The sequence below is a fragment of the Eublepharis macularius genome, chromosome 18 (genome assembly GCF_028583425.1).
Source record: "Eublepharis macularius isolate TG4126 chromosome 18, MPM_Emac_v1.0, whole genome shotgun sequence".
NCBI classification, from domain to species: domain Eukaryota; kingdom Metazoa; phylum Chordata; class Lepidosauria; order Squamata; family Eublepharidae; genus Eublepharis; species Eublepharis macularius.
Genome location: NC_072807.1, coordinates 3413199 through 3433988, shown reverse-complemented (window position 1 = coordinate 3433988; position 20790 = coordinate 3413199). Strand labels below are relative to the sequence as shown.

The following is a 20790-nucleotide window of genomic DNA, read 5'->3' as shown; positions in this document are numbered from 1 at the left end:
ATTTTAGAGCTAGGAAATCTCTCTCTGCAGCTTTGTATTACATCTGAATGAAGCTGTTGCTTGTCCCCAGTGTGCTACCTCCGTGTCGTGACGTCACACTGGGCCTCTTTCTGGCAGCTGTGCAGTTCTCCTCTGGCTTTCTTGTGCTGAACGTTCATGGTGGCACTCTAACAGCACCCTGTCTCTTATTCTTGTGTGTTTTTTGCAGAGAATTCTGATGAGGAAGGGCTTGAAGCAGACTTGGCGTTCATTGGGTCCCATGCTTTTGCCCGAATGGAAGGAGATGTGGACAAGCAGAGGCGCCTTGTTCTCCAAGGGCAGCTCTCTGAAGCAGCACTGAAGAAACAGCATCAGAGGAAGTGAGAGGCTGTTGTAAACAGAAGCTCCTGTTTGTGATGCTTCGGTGTTGGGCTTTCAGGGGCTGCAGGCTTTAGAGCAGCTGCATTATGTTGCTATGTATTGACGGCTCAGTGGTGGGGTCTTGTCAACCTGAAGGAGCACTCACGTGTTTAAACCTGTTTGGGTCCTTCGGCAGACATTCTGCACTTTGCAAGCAAGGGTGGTGCTTGTGTCCTGCTCTCTGTCCCTTCTTCCAGGATGGACCCTGTGGATCAGTTCTACCAGCAGAGCCACTTTCCCCAGGCAGAACAAATCTTCCTGTGATGTGAGATCGTCTTGCATCAGCGGAAGGCTCCTTTGACTAGAGCAGTGACGCTCACTCTGTGAGAGTCGCCTTTGTTGTTCCCACTGACCGGAAGAGCCACATGACTACTACATGCCCTGTGCCCCGCCACATCGAACACACACAGACAGTCATATAAAAGATAATGATTCATATTAAATACGTACTGTATTTGTTCAAAAGGAAGATAACCCTGAATGAAAGACAACACCCCAGCAAATGTTATACAAGGTTTTTATTAATGGGAAATGACTGTAACTTGCATGCAAATTTAAGATGACCCCCCCCCCCTTTTTTTTTATGGCATACCTGGAAAAAATCTTTGAGTAAATCCTGTTACTATGACCTTTTTAATTTAGCCAGGGTACTCATGAACATGCGAGCAGCAAAACAACGTGAATAACAGGAAGTACTTCTTTACCCAGTGGGTCGTTAAAATTTAGAATTCACTGTCCGAGGATGCACACCACAAACAGAGACGGCTTTAAAAGGGCGTTAGACCCACGGAGGAGGGGCCGGTTAGCCGCTGGGACTAAAGGGAGCCTCTGCTTCCGGATCCCGGTGCCAGGAAGCAGCAGCGAGGGAAGGCCGTGGCCTCCGTGTCCTGCTGTTGGCCCCCCCCCGGCCCCCCCAGAGGAACTGGTTGGCCATTGGGTGAGGCAGGATGCTGGTCTGGACGGGCTGCTTGTCAGATCCAGCAAGGCTCTTTTACGGGGCTGCCACTCCCTACCACCGCAGAACCGTGGTTGGCCCCCGTGTGTATCTAGAGTGAGAGGAAGGGCCTTGCAAGTCGGATGTATGATGCAAAAACAGGGTGCAAGCTTTCAAGTTCTCCAGAATTCTTTATTAGGCTGGATGTTGCTTCTCTGCATTAAAACTTTGCTTTAAGTTGAAGTCGAGTGTTGCAGGAGATGTGGTGGTTAGAACCCCTCTCCGTGCTGCATTTTCTACTTGCAAGCAGTTTTGTTTTTATGAGATAGCATTGAACTGTGGTATGCCCTATTCTACCACTTCATTCAGCTGCTTCTGTTGACCCAGTCTCGTGGAATGAGCCCCTATGCCTCCACTACCTTGATATAATCATCATGGACGAGTTACGTTTTGTTTAAAAAATACTATTAATTTCATCATTTCTATAGTCCCAAGATAAAATTATCCCAATATCTAAAGAGCTTCTCCTACTTTCTCCTTCTTTTCTCATCCCCCAAGGATAAAACTTGAGAAATCACCAGATTCAGAGCTCCCCAGCCAGGGACCTTGAAGACGCTGTGTGATCCTAGGCATGTTTACTCAGATTTAAGCCTCACTTTGTTCACTGGGACTTAACTGTTGGTTAAGTGTGCACAAGACTGGAGACTAAGCAAGGCGCCTTGCAACTGAGTGGGGGTTTAGAAGCCCTCTGAAGCTTGCAGCACTACTGGCCAGCTGAGTGCTCAGTGGGCTCCACAAGGGAAGGATGGGCATACTGTCTTTTTTTCTGCAGAGCCTGTTGCTTGAATCCAGCCAGCAACTGCAGAAATCTCCTGTGCTGCAGAGAGAGCAAGAAGACAGTGAGGGAACCCTGGGATGCTGAGACTTCCCACTGCAGGAGCTTGTTCGGGTCAGGCCTGAGCATTCCAGGGGAAGGTGCCACACAGCACTGCTGGATAGGTCAGAGCAACCTCCCCCAGGGGAAAGCCTGTGCACTCTTTGCTTTCCTCGACATCTTCACAGAAGCACAGAGTTGGAAGGGACCATATAGACCTTCTAGTCCAACCCCCTTCCCAGTGCAGGATCAGCCTAAAGCATCTCTGACAAATATTCGTGCAGCCTCTTCTTGAAAACTACCAGTGAAGGGGAGCTCACCACCTCCCTAGGCAGCTGATTCCACCTTTGAACTACTCTGTGAAAAGGTTTTTCCTAATATCCAGCTGGTACCTTTCTGCATGTAATTTAAGCCTGTTGCTTCGAGTCCTATCCTCTGCTGCCAACTGGAACAGTTCCTTGCCCTCCTCCAAATGACAGCCTTTCAAATATTTCAAGAAAGCAATCATGTCCCCCCTCAATCTCCTCCAAACGAAACATTCCCAAGGCCCTCAGCCTTTCTGTGTAGGGTTCAGTCTCCAGACCCCTGATCATTCTTGCCGCTCTCTTCTACACCCTCTCAATTTTGTCCACATCCTTTTTGAAGTGAGGCCTCCAGAACTGCACACAGTACTCCAGGTGTGGCCTGACCGAGGCAGTATAAAGAGGAGCTATGACCTCCTGCAATTTCGATGCAATGGCCTTTTTGATACAACCCAAGACTGAGTTTGCCTTTTTTGCCACTGCATCACACTTACTGCTCATATTTAGTTTACAGTCCACTCTTATTCCAAGACCTCTTTCGCATACACTACTACCCAGAAGTGTATCCCCCATCCTGTATTTGTGCTTCACATTTTTGTGGCCCAGATGTAATACTATGCACTTACCTATGTTGAATTGCATCCTGTTCACAACCTCCCACTTCTCCAGAGTTACTCAGGTCTTGTTGAATTTTAACTCTATCTTCTTGAGTGTTTGCCACTCCTCCCAATTTAGTATCATCAACAAATTTAATAAGTAGCCCGTTTACCCCTTAATCCAGATCATTAATAAAAATATTGAAAAGTACAGGGCCCAAAACCAAGCCCTGCGGCACCCCACTGGGCACCTCCCTCCAATCTGATGAGATGCCATTGACCACCACTCTTTGGGTGCGGTCCTCTAACCAGTTCCCTATCCACCAAACTGTCCTATAGTCCAATCCACAGTCTTCCAGTTTACCCATTAGAATGTCATGAGGAACCTTATCAAAAGCTTTACTGAAATGCAGGTAAATCACGTCGACATAGTTCCCACAATCCAGTAAGCTCATCACTCAATCAAAGAAGGAAACCAGGTTGGTCTGGCAAGATCTGTTACGAACAAAACCATGCTGACTTCCCCGGATCACTAAGTGGTCCTTCAGGTGCTTACAGATTGATCCCTTTAAAATCTGTTCTAGTATCTTCCCAGCAACAGAAGTCAGACTGACCGGCCTGTAGTTTCCCGGGTCATCCTTCCTCCCTTTCTTAAAGATTGGGATAACATTCGCTCTTCTCCAATCTTGTGGCACATCCCTAGTTCTCCAGGAGGCCTTGAAGATGATGGACAGAGGCTCTGCAAGTTCTCTAGAAAGTTCTTTGAGCACTCTTGGGTGCATACCATCTGGCCCAGGGGATTTGTATTCGTCCAGTACAGCCAGGTGCCTCTCTACCACCTCTCTGTCAATGTCAACTAGCCGCCTAGGTGTCCTGTCCTGCCTTCTACCATCTCTAGATGGGCTCGAGTTCTTCAGGGAGAAAACAGAGGCAAAAAAGTCATTAAGCTTGTCTGCTTTTTCTCTGCCCTCTATCAGAGTTTCTCCTTCCACTCCCAACAGCGGTCCAATTGCCTCTTTTACCTTGTGTTTGCTTCTAACATATCTGTAGAAGTTTTTCTGATTGTAGCGAGCCCTCCTGGCCAGACCCAGCTCGTATTGAGCTTTGGCTTCTCTGATGGCTGATCTGCAGTACCTAGTAACCCTCACATATTCCTCTTTAGAGGTCTGTCCTTCTCTCCATTTCCTGAACATTTCCTTTTTCTCACTTAGCTTATTCTAGAGGTCTCTGTACATCCACATCGGTTTCTTGGAGCCCTTACCATGTTTCTGTCTTGCTGGAATAGTGAGGGCTTGAGCTTGCAAAAGCTCGTGTTTGAGAAGGGCCCACCCTTCACTCGCACCTTTCCCTTCCAGCACACTCCCCCACGGAATGACTCTCATCAAGCCTCTGAGTTCAGCCCTATGAAAATCTAACCTATGAGTCTGGCTACAAATGTCCTTGGCCCCCCACAGCAACTGGAGTACGTGGTCACTTCCCCCTAAGGCCCCCACCACCTTCACCCCATCTACTAATTCTTCCCTGTTGGTTAATATTAAGTCTAGTATGGCCAAGCCCCTTGTAGCTTCCTCCACCATTTTAAAAAGGAAGTTATCGGCCAGGCAGGTCAGGAAGTTGCGTGATTCTTGTCGCTTTGCTGAGCTTGTCTCCCAGCACACATCGGGGAAGTGGAAGTCACCCATAATTATAAGGTTCTGATGTCTGGATACTCTACCAATCAGTTCAAGGAGGGCAGCATCCATTTCCTCTCCCTGGTCAGGCGGTCTGTAGCAGACTCCAGCAACAATACCCTTTGTCCTTCCTCCCCTTATTTCCACCTTATTTCCCATTCTTTCCACTGGGCTGTCAACCACATTCTCCAGAACTTGCTGACAATCAAGCCCTCTCCTCACATACAATGCCACTCCACCTTCTCTTCTACCCTTCCGGTTTTTCTTGAACAACTCGTACCCATCCACTACCACATTCCAGTCATGGGAATCATCCCACCAAATCTCAGTAATTCCTACTATATCATAGCCGTCTATTTGCAAGAGACGCTCAAGCTCTTCCTTCTTATTACCCATACTTTGGGCATCGGTATATAGGCACTTGTAGCCTTGTATCTTTGTTTGATCTGTCCTACCCAGGCGGGCTCCCACTGCTATAACTTCTTCATTGAAATCCCCATGTTGACCGTCTCCTTCCCTTTGTGGCATCAGTATAAAGCTCTCCTGATGAAGCTCTCCAGGTTCTTTCCAAACATTTTCTTCCCTGCCCTTGAGAGGTGAAGCCCACCATGTGCCAGAAGGCCTTCTCTAAGAAAACTTATCCCGTGGTCCCAGAACCCAAAGTGCTCCTGCCGGCACCACCACCTCAGCCAACTATTCACCTCGAGTATGGTCTGCTCCCTTTGCATTCCTCTTCCTTTGACAGGAAGGATAGAAGAGAATACCACCTGTGCCCCCACTGTCTTCATAGTCCTCTTTCATTCTTGTGATGGTATTTGTGGCCGTGTCATTAGTTCCCACGTGAACCAGCACAAATGGGTACTGATCAGTTGGTCTGATCAGTTTCGGCAGTCGTTCTGTAATAGCCTGAATTCTGGCTCCCAGCAAGCAACACATCTCTTAGAGTAGGGGATCTGGCCTGGACACATGACGTTCCATACCCTTGAGCAGAGATTCCCCGATGACCACCACCTTCCATTTTCTTCCACTTCCATGTGGCCCCTGCCTTCTTCACTCCCTCCTCCAGGTCCTTGTTCTCCTTCCACTCTTGTCTCCGTCACCATCTCAAGCACCTCAAAACAATTCTTGAGCTTCAGTGGACCAGAGCATCTCCTTAGTTCACGCCTTCCGGTTTGTACTGCAGAACTGAGAGGAGGCTCAGAAGGGAGATCGACTCTTCCTTCTTCTCTTGGACTTATTTCTTCATGCTTGTGCAGAGCCCCCAGGCTCTTCTCAATGAAATCCTCCCCTTCCTTGATTTCCTGAAGGGTGGTGATCCTCTCCTCCAGGCTCTGAATCTCCTCCTCCAAAAACCTGACCAGCTTACACTTTTGACAAATCTTCTTCTCTTCCGGGAGGAAAACCAACATGGCACATTCCATGCAGGTGACTGGCAAGGGGCCTTCTGTCGACATCATCGCCTTCCAAGTATATTCTAAGAGTACTCTGAGCCGAGTTTCTTTCTGCTCTCCCTTCTGTCTCTTTCTCCCTGGTATGAGGAATGGATTCTCAAGAGGTGGAGGGAGAGGGGCAAGGTGCCTGGAGGAGATCAAGCTGACCATGGAGGAAGAGGAGTAAAGCCATCACTGTGCCACTGGGGCCAGCTTTTTTTCTCCAGGTGTCAGCCATTATAGGGTTTTTCTTCTCTGCAGCCAGCTTGCTATCCTCATGGCATCCACCTGTGTGCTGGGATAAGAGGGCAGAGGCTATGGAGAAGGGTGGGGGATTGTTGGAGGGGATGGGCCCTTCACACCCATCCTTGATACAAGGCCTGCAGCTCAGGGAGGCTCGCAGCTTGCCCATCCTCCAGTAGTAGCTGTGTCAAAGTACAAAACCACCTGCCAGGCCTCACCAGGTAATGGTCTTGCCCATTTTCCTGAAACATAGGGTGGGTGTCACATTGGGAAACGGTGCTCCAAAGAGCCACTTGTGGGTCCCATGCCACTGAGTGAGTATCACTGCACCACCACTAGCAGAAGGGACCCACAGGATCCAACCCATGCAATCACTTACTAATATGTTGCTTGTTCCTGTTTAATTTCAATTGATAAGACTTACATTGGCCCTGATATTTTATAATAGCCTTAATGAAAAAATTAGGCAGGTCTGATCTCATACGTGGCTGCTTCTAGTTACAGTCGCTGGCTCTGTCAGGCAAGAGCAGAAGACCTGTCTGATATCGCTTCCCTCAAAGCTTTGTACCAAACAGGTAAGTGTTAAGGTGAGAAATGGACTTTGCCCCTGAACTCCTCTTCGTCGAAGACTTGTATTGTGGGGAAGGATAAGCAAAAGGCACAATGAAAGGGAGGACAGGATATAACTTGAGTAAGGTCCCATATTCAGAGAAACTTGAAAAGGGTAGGCTAGAATGTTGCCACCAAAAGCAAGGAATGTAGATAGGGAAACAGATCTGGGATGTTGGTAGGCAAGAGCAGGAGCTGAAAAGGAGGTGACAGGCTCTGTGTTTGAGAGAGGGAAAGTCAGAGGATGTTCTGCCTCTGAACTACGTCAGGATTGCACTTCTTCTTCACTGAGCTTTCCACCCAGGGTTGTTTTGCACGTTCCCCCAACTCCGTCCCCGTTAGTATTAATCCCATCTTCCTCCTAGAAATTTTGCTTTGACAAATCTTCTGTTGGATTTCTTAGAATGTCAAAGGACAGAACTCAAGGACTAATGTGAAAACGCTCCATCCAAACTTCCCGTTATCTGCAGAGATCACAGATGGCAAGCCGGGGGGGCGGTCATCACTTCTGCAGTCCGAAGAATCAGAAAAACGCCCATATAATAGATAAAAATAATAGATGCCTATTTGAAGTTAACCCTTTACGTGCTGGAAACTGAAAACGTTTTTTGCACACAAAGGGCTAATTTTATGTTTATCTGATTGATGATTGATTGGGTGATACTGAAGAGCAGAAGTGTGCGTGCTGGCAGCCCAAACAAAGAGCAACCGCATCACAACTAAACTTCTTGGTGCACATAGTACTAGTATTGAAAAGGTTTCCATCTATCTTGTTTCTGTTTTGCAACACATGGGTGTGGTTTTCTTGCATTCTCCATCCATGGTACTCCAAAGAGGATTTCTTTCCCCAGGCTCCAGCAAAAGAAGTTCACATGGGAAGATTTGAACCAATGCTTACCCTCTTGTATTCTCAGCTCATTCTGTATGAAAGTTACAAAACATACGTCAGAGTTTCCTTTTGCTTTCAGAGCTTGGGGGGATCAACAGAAAGAAAGCTTGAACGAATGTTTCAGTTCCGTGATTGTTTTATGAACTGTTGGTTCTTCAGTTGGACTTGATTTCTGCTTTTTTGGTATTAAATTCAAATTTCTGCGGCTTATCTCATCTGTAGGTGTGGATAACTGTGGCCGTACAGTGATGGCAGTGGTTGGAAGGAATATACCGGTAACGCTAATAGACATGGAGAAGGTGAGATCCTGAGAGAAAATTTAAACCCTGATGTAATTGATTCTTTAGAACAATGTCTCTCTTTAGATCCTGATTTCAGTAGTGTGTATCCAACCACACGGTTCCAAAGACTTGAGGGTGCTTAATTTCTTCAGAAAAGAGTGCAACAATTTTAGATAATTCTCCCTTCCTACTGCAGATCCACACTTTGCTGTTCTTGAGGGTCATCTGACTCTAAGGAATGGGGGCAGTGGCTGAGCAGGCTGCAGTGGGAGGCAGAAGTAGGGGAGTCCTACTGTGAAGTCCAGGGGTACAAACCGGTTGGCTTAGATTGTATAGGATTCCACTGTTCATCTTGATGGGGAGCCCTGTTAGTTTGTCTGTAGCAGTAGAAAAGAGCCAGTAGCACCCATAAGACTAACAAAATTTGTGGTAGGGTAGGAGCTTTTGTGAGTCACAGCTCACTTCTTCAGATACTCATGAAAGCTCATATTCTACCACATTTTGTTAGTCTAATAGGTGCTACCGGACTTGTGTGTTGTTCTCTTTGAATCTGAATGCCTTCCTTCAACTCTGAAGTGTATCTGAAGAAGTGAGCTGTGGCTCACAAAAGCTCCTACCCTGCCACAAACTTTGTTAGTCTTCTAGGTGCTACTGGACTCTTGCTCTTTTCTACTGCCACAGACAAACACGGCAACCCACCTTCCTTTAACTCGGCATCCAACCTGTGAGTGCATCTTGTGAGCTGTTTTGAACCATGTTTAATTGATTGCAACTTCTTGCAGAGAGGCCTTAAATTGTTAGTGCTCAGATTTAAACCATTTCTAGTGGAGGGGTGGGGAACAGTGGATCTGCTAAAGCAAAGGATCTCGCATGAACTTTAACATTCACTTACATATAAAATGCAGTTACCGTCCAAACGTCACATGCCATTGCACCACTACAGTGGGCTTGACTTTTGTAGAAGTGGAGAGCCATTTTCTTTTTCTTAATCTTTTTTGAGCCTTTTATGTTTGAAGCTGTAAAAAATCCTCTCAACTAAATAGGGATAGTGCTCTTTATCTTTGCGTCTAGAACCACATAGTTAAGAGACTTCTCACCCACCCACCCACCCCAAAAACCCAAGTGGTCTCTCTGATTCTCTTTCCATTTCCTTTCTGATGAATGCAGTGTCTTTTAGAGTGTGATTTCATAGAAAAGGTTAGTAATAGGAAAAGTTTAAGAGCCAAGCTACAAGTGACGAATGACACTTGCCTGGCAAGTGAACAGACTCACGCGTATTCCTCCCTGTTCATTTGCCATTCACTTTCCTTCCACTTGATCAGGCAAGTGTCATTCGTCACTTGTAGCTTGGCTCTGAGATAGATGTGCTTGTTGGTTTTTCTTCCTTCAGAAGCGTAAGAAGCCAGCGCTTTGAGATGGGTAAAGGATGAATACCACAATTCTCTGAACCAGTAAATGACGCTTTTGGTTTTTCTCCCTCTCAGGCTCTCTTGTATTTCATCCATGTGATGGACCACATTGCAGTGAAGGAATATGTCATTGTTTATTTCCACACACTCACTAATGTCTACAACCACCTTGACTCGGATTTCCTAAAGAAACTCTACGACATTGTTGATGTCAAGTGAGCATCCTCCAGATTGTCTTTAAGCCATGCCATCTGGTCTTGTTTTCCCTCTTGGCCACCCCCCTCCCCCCATGAAAAGCTTTATCCACCAAAAATAGAGGATAAGTACCATATCAGGACAAAGACCTGTCCCCCACCACTCTGCTCAGCCATGTTTGAGGCCTCCTTCCAGCCTAACTTACGGAGAATAACCATACAAATTGGAGGAAGGTTAAAATCAGAGTGGTAGGTATGAGCCAGAACGGTGAAAAGAGAGACTTCTTTTCAGGCCTGAGGGCCTAGTTTTTGGCATGTTGTTCAGATAACGTCTGTATCATATTTCTGCATAGTGCCTTGGTTACTACAATGAAGCCGAGATGAGACACGCAGTAAAATATGACCAAGTGCTGAGATGGTAGAATAGACTGTGACACTTCAGACGGCAGAGGGAAGGATGACACTTTTGAGGGTTCCCCTAAATTAATTTCCCACAAGTGGAAAACTAGCTCAGCATATGAAGGACTGGGCTGGAATTTTTCTTCCTAATGATGTCTTCCTGTCTTACTCTCAGGGAGGTTTTCTGGAAGAGCATTAAACATCCAGTGCTCGGAATTGTATCACTTCTGTCTGCTTCATGTGTAGAGCCAGCCTACACAGGCCTTTGAAAAAGATAAGCCGCACAGCTTTGATGCTTCGCTTTTGATAATCTCTTCAGAGTTTTACCATAGAGAAACCATTCAGGGCACTTCAAAAAATGCAGTCCTGAGATAATTAGCCTTTTTTAAAAACATGGAACGCAGATTTGGGGGAAGGATTGCTTAGAACTTTTTGCTCCATTGTTCCAAATGTGAAGAACTTACTGCTCTTGTTATTAACCTAGGTACAAAAGAAATCTGAAAGCCTTGTACTTCGTCCATCCAACATTTCGTTCAAAGGTGAAGTATTTAATCTCCATATGGCAAAGTTGCATCTTCAGTCAGAGAGCACGTGCCCTTGAAATTTCAGGCAATAACAGCTGGACTGTAGTTGTTTTAGTGCCATGAAGTGATTAATTACATAGGAAAAACAGAATTCAGCACTGCAGTTATTTGGGTTAGCCAGTTAGTTGACTTTCTTGAACACCTCCTTTTGCAAGCGACTTCTCCTGAAAGAGATCCTCATCCACTTTGCCTTGGATAACTTAACGATGTATCATTGCTTGAGGACTGGATGGAAAGCTTTTTGTATACCCTTTGTATACAGAATTCTGTCAGGAAACAAAGTATTCATCCCTCTCTTTCTTCAAATCCCGCCAAACGCGTATTTTCCTTGGCTTTAAGCTGCGCTCCAAACTTTAACCAAGTTTTTAAAGTGCTGTATTTTTGCACTTGCAAACTTGTGTTTCTTTCTTCTTCCCCTTCTTCAGTGTCTATTTAGGTCTCTTTGCTTCAAGGAGACAGGGACCTGCTTCTTTCAAGGCTCTGCAATGTGTGTCTGAAATGTGTCTTCCTGCAAAAGTGATGGTGTTGGGGCCGGAGGGTCATTCGCTGCCTCAGCGCTTTGGCGGGCCTGGGCTCAGCAGTGCTGGGTGTGGGCTTTGGCCAGGGGAAAGAGGCATGGAGGATGACAGACAGAACTTGTAATTTGTGATGCCTTGGTTCTTGAAAGAGTGATACTGCTACAAAGATGCCTTTCTTAGAATAAGTGATAAAATATTCCCAGATCCTTAATTTTGGTGGAGGAGCCATGGATCAGTGGTAGAGCACCTGGTTGGCATGGAGCAAGCCCCAGGTTCAGCACCCAGCAGCTCCAGTTTAAAAGGGTCAGGTGGCAGGTGATGTGAAAGGCCCCTGCCGGTCTATATAGACCAGGGGTGGGCAATTGTTTTGGCTCGGGGGCCACTTTGTGGGAGCAGAGGTTAGCGGAGGGCCGCACCTTTTAAAATGATTGCATCCATTAGTTAACTTTCGGTGCCAGGCATCCGGTAGGTGACTGTCTTGGCGGGCCGCATGTGGCCCGTGGGCCGCAATTTGCCCACCCCTGATATAGACAATGCTGATCTTGATGGTCTGAGGCAGGTGTGTGTGTGTGTGCGTGTGCGCACTTTTACCTTGTTCAGCTGAAACACTGAAGGGACATTTGGCTTTGTCACCGTGTCCTCTAGACAAAATGTTTAAAAGCAAAGATTTTACTGGAGTATTAATTTTCCTTTCTGGCCTGTCAGGTGTCAACATGGTTTTTCACTACCTTCACTGTCTCAGGACTGAAGGACAAGATCCATCACGTGGAAAGCCTCCAGCAGCTGTTCACAGCGATCCCCCCTGAACAGATTGACTTCCCACCATTCGTTCTCGAATATGATGCTAGGGTACGTGGCTCCAAGAGTGGAACGTCTCTTCCTGTTTCCAGTTCGATGGAAGCCCCCCAATGGGCTGTCCTTCCCTCTGCTCACAAATCACTCTGATTGCTTTGGCAATGGGCAGGATTGTGAAGTCCCTTTAGATGTAGGAGTAGCATCTATTGCAAACAGCCCGCGCCTGTAGTGGGTTATAAAAAACAGATGACTTAATGTTCCTTCTGTCATGATCCATGTTGTACAGTTAAGCCAAGAAGACTGGACAGCAAAGAGTGTATTTTGGCATATGGTGCTCTGAGAGGTACTTATGGACCCAGTGGCATCAGCTAACAGTTGAAGCATGTACCATTTCAGCCATCTTGAGCCATCAGCTGATGCTCAAAGGGTTCGCCAGCTAGTTGGCCCTCTGGCACAGAGAGGCACACCAAGAGCCTTTTTCCCCATGCTAGTTCATATGGGGATAGCATGGGTCATACTCCCACCTTCATGCATGCAGATCCTAGACTGCCAATTGCAAGAGAAAACCTTGGAGATGTCATAGGATGCTTGGAAGAGAGGGAGACCCTTTGGCCGTAAGCCAGGGGTGGGGAATGTCTGGCCCGTGGGCCGGATACAGACCATGAAATCATTTGGTTTGGCCCGCAGGGCCGGCGCATCCATTGAGGCGGAGCCAGCAGCCACCTTGAGTGCAGCTCTCTGAAGGAGGTGCTGTGGCCCATGCCGGCCCCTGACGACCCCCTGGCCCAACCCAGCGCCACGGGCCGTGCAGTGCAGAAGCAACCAGGCTGTGCCTGTTGCTTCATGCGCTTGTGCCCCCGGCCTGACCCAGTGGCAGCACCCTGGGACGCGCAGCGCAGAAGCAATCAGGCTATGCCTATTGCTTTGTGTGCTTGGGGGGTATTGGACATTGGGAAGGTCAGTTGGTAGCCCGTCAAAGTAGCTTCCAGCAGACAGTCCAGTTCTTGCCCCTGTCCCTGACAATTAGAGAGGTCTTACTCTGGCCCATCCAGCCAGGAAAAGGGCCAGCCCCTCAAAGTCGCTGCTAGCAGACACTCCCATTTTTGCCACTGTGAAGAGAAAATGACAGGAAAGGGAGGGACCCACGGATCATGCCTTTCCTGGGGTTCAATCTCTCTGAAACTTGGGGGGGGGTCTATAGAGGACAGTGAGGACTATGTCCCCTGCAAATTTGGTGGGTATTGGACATTGGGAAGGTCAGTTTGTATCCCCTCAAAGTAGCTTTCAGGAGACATTCCAGTTTTTGCCACTGTGAAGAGAAAATGACAGGGAAGCGGGGGGGACGCATGGATCGTGCCTTTTCTGGGGTTCAGTATAGCAGGCTAATAATTTTGTATGGCCCACGAATGATGTTATAAATATCCCAGTTGGCCCTTGGCAGAAAAAGGGTTCCCCACCCCTGCCCTAAGCACTGAAGACAGCCAAGGCAATCTTTGGCACATAGCTAATGAACGTTGCAGGTGCCATCTTAAGAGTGAACACAAGTGGGCGTGTGTTGTAGTTCAAGAACCTTGTTTCTCCAGTCCTCCCATGTCAGGAAGGCCATCACACCCAAGCGGTGGGGCGTCTTTGCATTCCCCACCATAACTGGGCAGTAACTCCGCTGGAGGGTCTACCATTAGATTAAGTGACTCGTTTGCAGGGGAGGGCAGACTCGGCTCAGCAAGAGATGCAGTATGAATTGTCAATTCTCTTCGGTCTGTGTGTTCCCTTTATGAGTTAGCTCGTTTTCTTTCTTTCTGCAGGAAAATGGGCCCTCCTATTCTTACCCCTCTTCTCCAGATCTCTGACCTCACAGCACTGCCATTATTTCTGGCCTCCCGAGGCCATGAGACCTGCTGCTTGCCAACACCGTCTGTGATGAGCTGCCCTGATCCATGTACAGAGATCAGAGGGAAGGGTTTTCCTCCCCGCCTCTGGTATTTTTTTACAGTGACATTTGCAAGCACACAAGCAGTCGGAGTACTAGACGGCCGTGAACTGCCGTGGCATCAGAGCTCTCTTTCGCGCTCCGGTGGGGAAGCTCGTTTTGGACTTCTGGAGTAGATTCCATTTTCTTTTTTTCTGGATAGCACGGTTTTGCCCTCACCAATACAACTTTCTCAGAGAGTCGCTTGGAGTAAGTTTTAACCTTATTCTGCAAGTTCTCAGTTTTTCCTTCAGTGCCCTGTTCTTGACGGGTTTGGGTAGGGGGGAGATACAATATCAGCTTAACGAGATTGTGTAATCTTTGCAATTCAAACACAACTTGTGTGTGATTTTTTCCCCCTAAGGCACCTTCTGAAAATGTAGCTGCAGGCTGGGCAAAACTGCTGTAACCCTGCCACCACCACCACCAAACCGCTAGTATTCTGTGTTTTAAATTACACCAGAGTTTTGAAGCTGCCAGTCTGTCTTTTGTTCCCTGGATGATGTGAGATGTGAGGGACAGTGGGATGTGCTGCTGCTCTCCCACTGAACAATAAAACTGAAAAATCTGTCCGCAAGGTCTCCTGTAGTCTTGGTGCACTCTTCTTTGAAAAGGACAAGAGATGCTGTAAATAATGCCACCTGGAGCACGCACCCAAGCTCTGATGGATGAAAACTCTGTCATTACAAGGAGAAAATTCGAGAATGCAATGTTTTCTCAAAAAAATAAAAGATTTGTATCTGTCTTCTGGAAGGAGCGTATATCATCTCTTGCAGACCATTTATCCTTAACTGGTAGTCTGTGCTTTCCCCAAAGTGAATCTCATGCATTTCTTAATATATATGTAGGTGGGTGGTAGATTATACTTGAGCTTCACTAGGGTGCATCAGTCAGTACCTGGATGAGATACCACCTGGAAATCCTGTGTGCCAGAGTAGCCGGGTATCTTCTGAGAGCAAGGGGCTACTAGGAGGACAGGGAGGAAATAGTGTAGGGAATGGGATACAGGGAAGAGCGAAGCATCTCATGCAAGTCTTTGCAGGTTCCCCACTATGCAACGGGGGCACAGGCAAGAGGCTGGCGGGTGGATAGTAAAGATGGGGAGAGACAAAGGTGGGTGGGAAGGAGAGAAGGAAGTAGGAAAGGGGGCTGTGGGAGACAAGGAAGGGAAAGAGGACGTGGTGGGAGAGGGGGAAATGAGATGCCCCCTGCAAGTCCTGAAGAGTCCTCACTTGTCATATAGTGCTGTAAGGTTGTCTTGCACACATTTTTCATGAGAAATGTTTTGAGTAAAATCTGCTCCTTAAAAGAATCTCATTCATTCCAAAAGAGAGGATTTCCATAAGACTTCTTATTTGCTCCTCCAAATTTCCTTTTTCATTAAAATCTGGGACAAAAGACATTGGAAAAATGGGGGGGGGGACTCCCACACATACACATTTTAAAATGTTTTTCTCCTTGGCTTTCACATCTATAACCCAACATGTATTTATTTAATTCATTTATACACTGCCTTCGTCCACAGTGGGGACCCAAAGTGGCTTCCATCACTCCTTGCTGCCGCCAGTAAGCAACAGGTATTGGTGGACCAGGTTTAGCAAAAGGACTACTGATGATATTGCGAAGCTGAGTCACATTTAAGAGCAAAACTGAAGCCCTAAAATTGGGTTGAAGTGTGCCGTGGGACTCAAAATGTCACCATGAGCTGCACATCCATGTTCCACTATTTCTCAGTGGCAAGGTTTATGTTCTCTCTTAGTTTGTTAGCCTGAAGGCTGTCTGTTGATTATGATGTAACAAGGACTTTGAGAACCGAGACGCACGCACGCACTGTGCAGGCTTGCGAACTCCCCGACCAGCAAGAGCAGCAACAAACAAAACTACTGTGAAGTACAAGGACAGTGTCAGTAGACATTGGCTCACTTCTTTAGAACTCCTCTTTGATTTTGTAGGCAAGGTGGGCAGAGTAAGCACACCCTGTTTCATATGTAGTTGTCACGCCAGGACTTCTGGAAGTGTTTGGCACAATCAACAAAACCCTGAAGCTAAATTTAATACCAACCTCTAAATTTGCTAAGTCTGTTTTCAGCAGGCTTCATCTACCTGTTGCATAAATTTGTAACATTTCCACTGTTAACATAACTAGTACTAGACAGGCAATAGGATGCTGCAGGCATTCAATTAGACTAGGGAGACCAACCTTCAAATTCCCATAGGCCATGAAACTCACTGCGTGACATTGAGTCAGTCATGATCTCAGCTTAACTTACTTTGCAGGGTTGCGAGTAAAACATAAAAGGGGGGAGCTGTATTGGCCGCCCTATGCTCCTTATCAATTCTACTCAAGACATCTTTCATGTCACTAATGACTTGTATATTTTTCCAGCTCCTGATAAACATTTGTTCTTTTTCACAGCCTTGCGTCTGCCCAGCTGCTTTCTTGCAAAACAATTCACATCTTCTGAATCTGTAAATTAAAAGTTGGATCAGGTTTTAACTAGTGGTTGATTGTATAATTTAGCTTACAACAATGGTACACAACGCCACAGCTTGTGAAGAGCCACATCTGCACTTAGCGTCAACCGAAACGAGCCACATTTACTTCCAACTTTGGCATGAGGCCTGCACCGCAGGGAGGTTCGCCGCTTACCTGCTTCAAGGTGGGAACCACCTGTCAAATGCAAGCCCCACCAGACAAGGGCTTTGCCCACTTACCTGTCCCATGTTTCAGGAGCCGTGTTGGGGAACTGCTCCGAAGTGCCACAGTGGCTCCCAACGCACCCAGTGCCTCTCGCTGGCTTGGAACATTTGGCTCTGCTGAAGCATTCCAATAACATGATACTAAAGGTGTTCCATACATGTCTACTGTTAACTGACCTGGATAGCAAAGGACTTGGTTAGTAGGTCACTCAGATCCACCCTTGGGTATTTAAATATCTTACTCCTTTGACGGTAGTAAAATTGTGCCTTTAGACTAGAGAGGAAACACAACATTTCTCACATTGAAACCCACTTTGCTCAGGGAAAGCAAGTGTGTGAGGAAGAACTGCCCGTCCTCTCCTTGCCGTGTTAATTATCTTTGGGGCATATTCTGAGGAGTTCTGTGGCCCTTCATGGGCAGTTTGACATGGTACAGCCCAGACATAGCTTTACCCTCTTAGTGAGAACCTAACTGCATGTCAGGAGATATTAATCGATTATTTCTTTTGAAGCGCGTGCATCCCAGAAGCAGGTCTCACAGAGGCAAGGAAATTAAACCCAAAAATTCGTAACGATAAAAGGGCAAGAAAATAATATCAAATGAGCAATGGCATTTTTTGCTACCACATACCACCAGGAAGTGACATCATCATGGAAGGGGAGGGAGTGCTGCACTTCACAACAGGCTGATTTGGACCCCAAATGGGCCCAATTTGGTCTGTTTGGGGCCCAAATTGGCCCACTGTAAAGCACAGGAGCGCTCCCCGGATGGCACAATGAGGCTGATTTCCCCCACCCAGGAGGCTTATTCTCCTGCTTTCCCCATGCCGGCCAGTTGATAATAATATCAGATTTATATTCTGCCCTTCAGGACAACTTAATGCCCACTCAGAGCAGTTTACAAAGTGTGCCATTATTATCCCCACAACAATAATCACCCTGTGAGGTGGGTGGGGCTGAGAGAGCTCCAGGGAGCCGCGACTAGCCCAAGGTCACCCAGCTGGCTTCAAATGAAAGGGGGGGGGGAATCAAACCCAGCTCTCCAGATTAGAGTTCTGCCGCTCTTAACCCCTACACCAAACTGAGTGGAGGCAGGGAGAGGGTAGGAGTGGGATATCCCCTGCTCCCCCCAGGGGACCTGGGACCGCTATCAGCTCACGGCCAAAGAGTGGAGTTAATTGATCTCAGTGCTGAGCAGGGGGGAAATGAGCATTAAGGAGACAGTTCCGGAAAGCTACCAGAAGCTGGCCTTTCAGTTAGTCAGCCCTGGTCAGGAACCTACAACTGGCCTAAGGTCCTAGCTTCTGTGTGCTTCGAAGCCTTTTGTGAGCATCAGTGCCTCTCTTATGTGCAGTTCCCCCAACAGGTCACATGTCCAGTGGCCCCGCCCACCTGACTTTGGGCCATTTGGGGCTGTTTAGGCCTCGATTGGGGCTGAAACGACCCGGATCCAAACCAAAACAGCCCAGACCAGGTCGATGCAGGGCGGGGGAACACTTCCTTGCCCAGTACCGACCAGATCCCGGCCATTTCGGCCCCGATCCGGGCCCAAAAAGACCCAAAATGGCCACTTTCGGCCATTTTGGACCCATTTCCACTGGGATTGGGGCCAGAACAGCCAGGATCAGGTCAGTGCTGCATGGGGGAATCCTCCCCTGCCCAGCACTGACCTGGTCTGGGCTATTTTGGCCCTGATCCGGGCCCAAACAAGTCCCAAATGGCCATTTTTGGCCATTTGGGGCCCATTTCAGCTGGGATCAGGGCCAAAACCACCAGGATTGGTCGGTGCCTGGTGGGGGACCCCTGCCCTGCCCAGCACTGACCCAATCTGGGCTGTTTTGGGCCCGATCCAGGGCAAAACGTGCCCAAAATGGCCATTTTGAGCCCTTTGGGGCCCTTTTTGGCCTGGATTGGGGCCCAAATGGCCCTGATCGGGCCACTGCCAGGTGAGGGAACTCTCTCCCATCTGGCAGCAGCCAAATCCCAGCCATTTCAGGCCTTATCAAATAAATTATGCTAATGACACACTTCCAGAGATGACAAGGGGCATGGCATATGCTAATGAGTTATGTTTATGAGTTAAGCTAGTGAGTTTCTGCAGCTCTTTTTCTACAAAATGACCCCTGCTTGCAAGTATCCCAGCCTTGGGACCCGGGAAGAGGTGTCTGACAACTTTGCCGGGGTTCCTTAAGAGACAAGGGGTTCCTCTGGCTTCCAGGCATGGGGAGTCAGGGGAGCAACAATGAACAAGCCTCCCTTCCTTGCGCTTCACAGAGCTTAGGCCCTGGGTTGGAGCAAAGGAGTGTAATGAGGGAGCACAGCAAGGGGGGCTCATACATTACAGGTAGGTCCATAAGGAAGTAAGTGGTTCTGTCCTTGATTTTTCTCATGGCCCCAGAAACACTGGGGCGGCCCCTATACAGTCCTGACACTTTATGTCGTTTATATTCCGCCTTTCTCACGGAGACTCAAGGCAGATTACACAGTGTGAGATTAGTACAATTAGTGTCAAGGACAAGGGCAGGCATTTCCATACAGTGTCAAGAACATTTCCATAAACAACGTCATAGGGTAAATGGATACAAGTTTACAAAGACATAATATTAGCAAGGATCCAGTATGGGGCTGAGGAATTGCTGGAACAGAACATAATCAGTTCTAGGGCTTATATTGAACAACATAAAGCACAGGTAGTATATAGGAGTACATATTTAAAGCAACATATAATACATAAGGCAACGTAATGGTGAAATCTATGGTTCATCTATAGTCTTCCTGTGCAGTCCCACATGGGACTATGCATGTGCAGGATTGCCGATTTCGGAGATTTTTATAGCGCAAAACCACTAGGGGGCGCCCTCGCCTCTCAACGCGCATGCGTGGCTGATTTTCCCGCCAAAAATGGCTCTTAATAGGCAGGGCGCCCCCAACGTACCCTCGGTTCCTCTTTTGCTGCCGGTACTGGAGGTTCTAGCTTGTTCACTGTTTGAGGTTCATTGTTCAGCGTTGGTGAAAATGTCAGAGAAGGCTCTGTTTAAGAGGTGCCTCCTGCGATAGGAAGATGACAAGATCTGATGGTCATTCGAACTGCCTGTATTGCTTGCGGGAGACCCACAACACACAGGCATGCAGAAACTGCCGTACCTTCACCCCGAAGGCCAGAGCAGAACGGGCGGGAAGATTGCAGGCCTCATTATGGCAATGGGCCATGGCTGCAACTGACCCTCCATCTGGGACGAAGACCCCTACCGTGGTCGGGTTCTTTAACTCTACCCAATCCTGGGAGCAAAGACACCGCGGTCCCGTCCATCCCCAGCCCATACAGAGTCATGCCCATCATCGGATCCGATCACCTTAACGGCCCGCAGCTCTTCGGTGCTGGCAATTTCTACCTTGGATCTGACCCCCTTGGAGTTGAGGACCCCTTGGAGAGGAACACCTTCGGCACCAACGGTTATCCCAGACCGTTCACCTTGGTCCCGGTGGGACAATTCCGGATCAAAGGCTTCAGGTTCCAAGACTCCTCGGAGTAGAACGCCTTCCATGTCGCTCATGTCTTCGGACCGATCCACCCTCGAATCTCAGGGAAAAGAAGAAAAAAAGACATCACTCTTAAAAGCGGGAGAAGGCAATCTTAAAAAGCATGATCACTTCCCAGACTTCTACTGAACCTCAAGGAGACATTGGATCCGAGCCCCGTGATAAGAGGCATTGAGGGTCAGGCAATCATTCATCACCCCACAGTACCACTCGTTCTAAAAGCTGATTGGAGGAAGAGGTGATTTTAGTAGAGAAGCCCCCCACTTCATTGGGGCATTCCAAGTCACCGCATCACAGCTCATGGTCATCGCACTCTTGAGAAGGAAGAGGACGTTCCAGACATCAGATGAGCCCTTACCCAAATAAAGAGGGTAGCCCTTATTCGAGGAGTTACCATTCCAGTGAAGATGCAGCTTTGTATCGCCGCCACAGAGAAGGCTCCTACTACTCAGAAC

General features: G+C 47.7%; 1 protein-coding gene across 6 annotated transcripts in view; it reads left to right on the top strand.

Moving 5' to 3' along the window:
* Positions 1–14848, top strand: part of GDAP2 (ganglioside induced differentiation associated protein 2) — a 34366-nt gene extending 19518 nt beyond the window's left edge. For 5 of the 6 annotated variants that reach the window (XM_055002925.1, XM_055002928.1, XM_055002927.1 and 2 more), the window contains 7 exons: positions 209–359; positions 6947–7023; positions 8169–8245; positions 9712–9851; positions 10714–10768; positions 12037–12180; positions 13932–14848. In XM_055002925.1, the coding sequence (XP_054858900.1) occupies positions 209–359; positions 6947–7023; positions 8169–8245; positions 9712–9851; positions 10714–10768; positions 12037–12180; positions 13932–13976 (689 nt within the window). In that variant the 3' untranslated portion in view covers positions 13977–14848. The remainder of the gene's footprint in view (positions 1–208; positions 360–6946; positions 7024–8168; positions 8246–9711; positions 9852–10713; positions 10769–12036; positions 12181–13931) is intronic. The other variant, XR_008598594.1, reaches the window with a different exon arrangement.
* The last annotated feature ends 5942 nt before the right edge of the window (positions 14849–20790 follow it).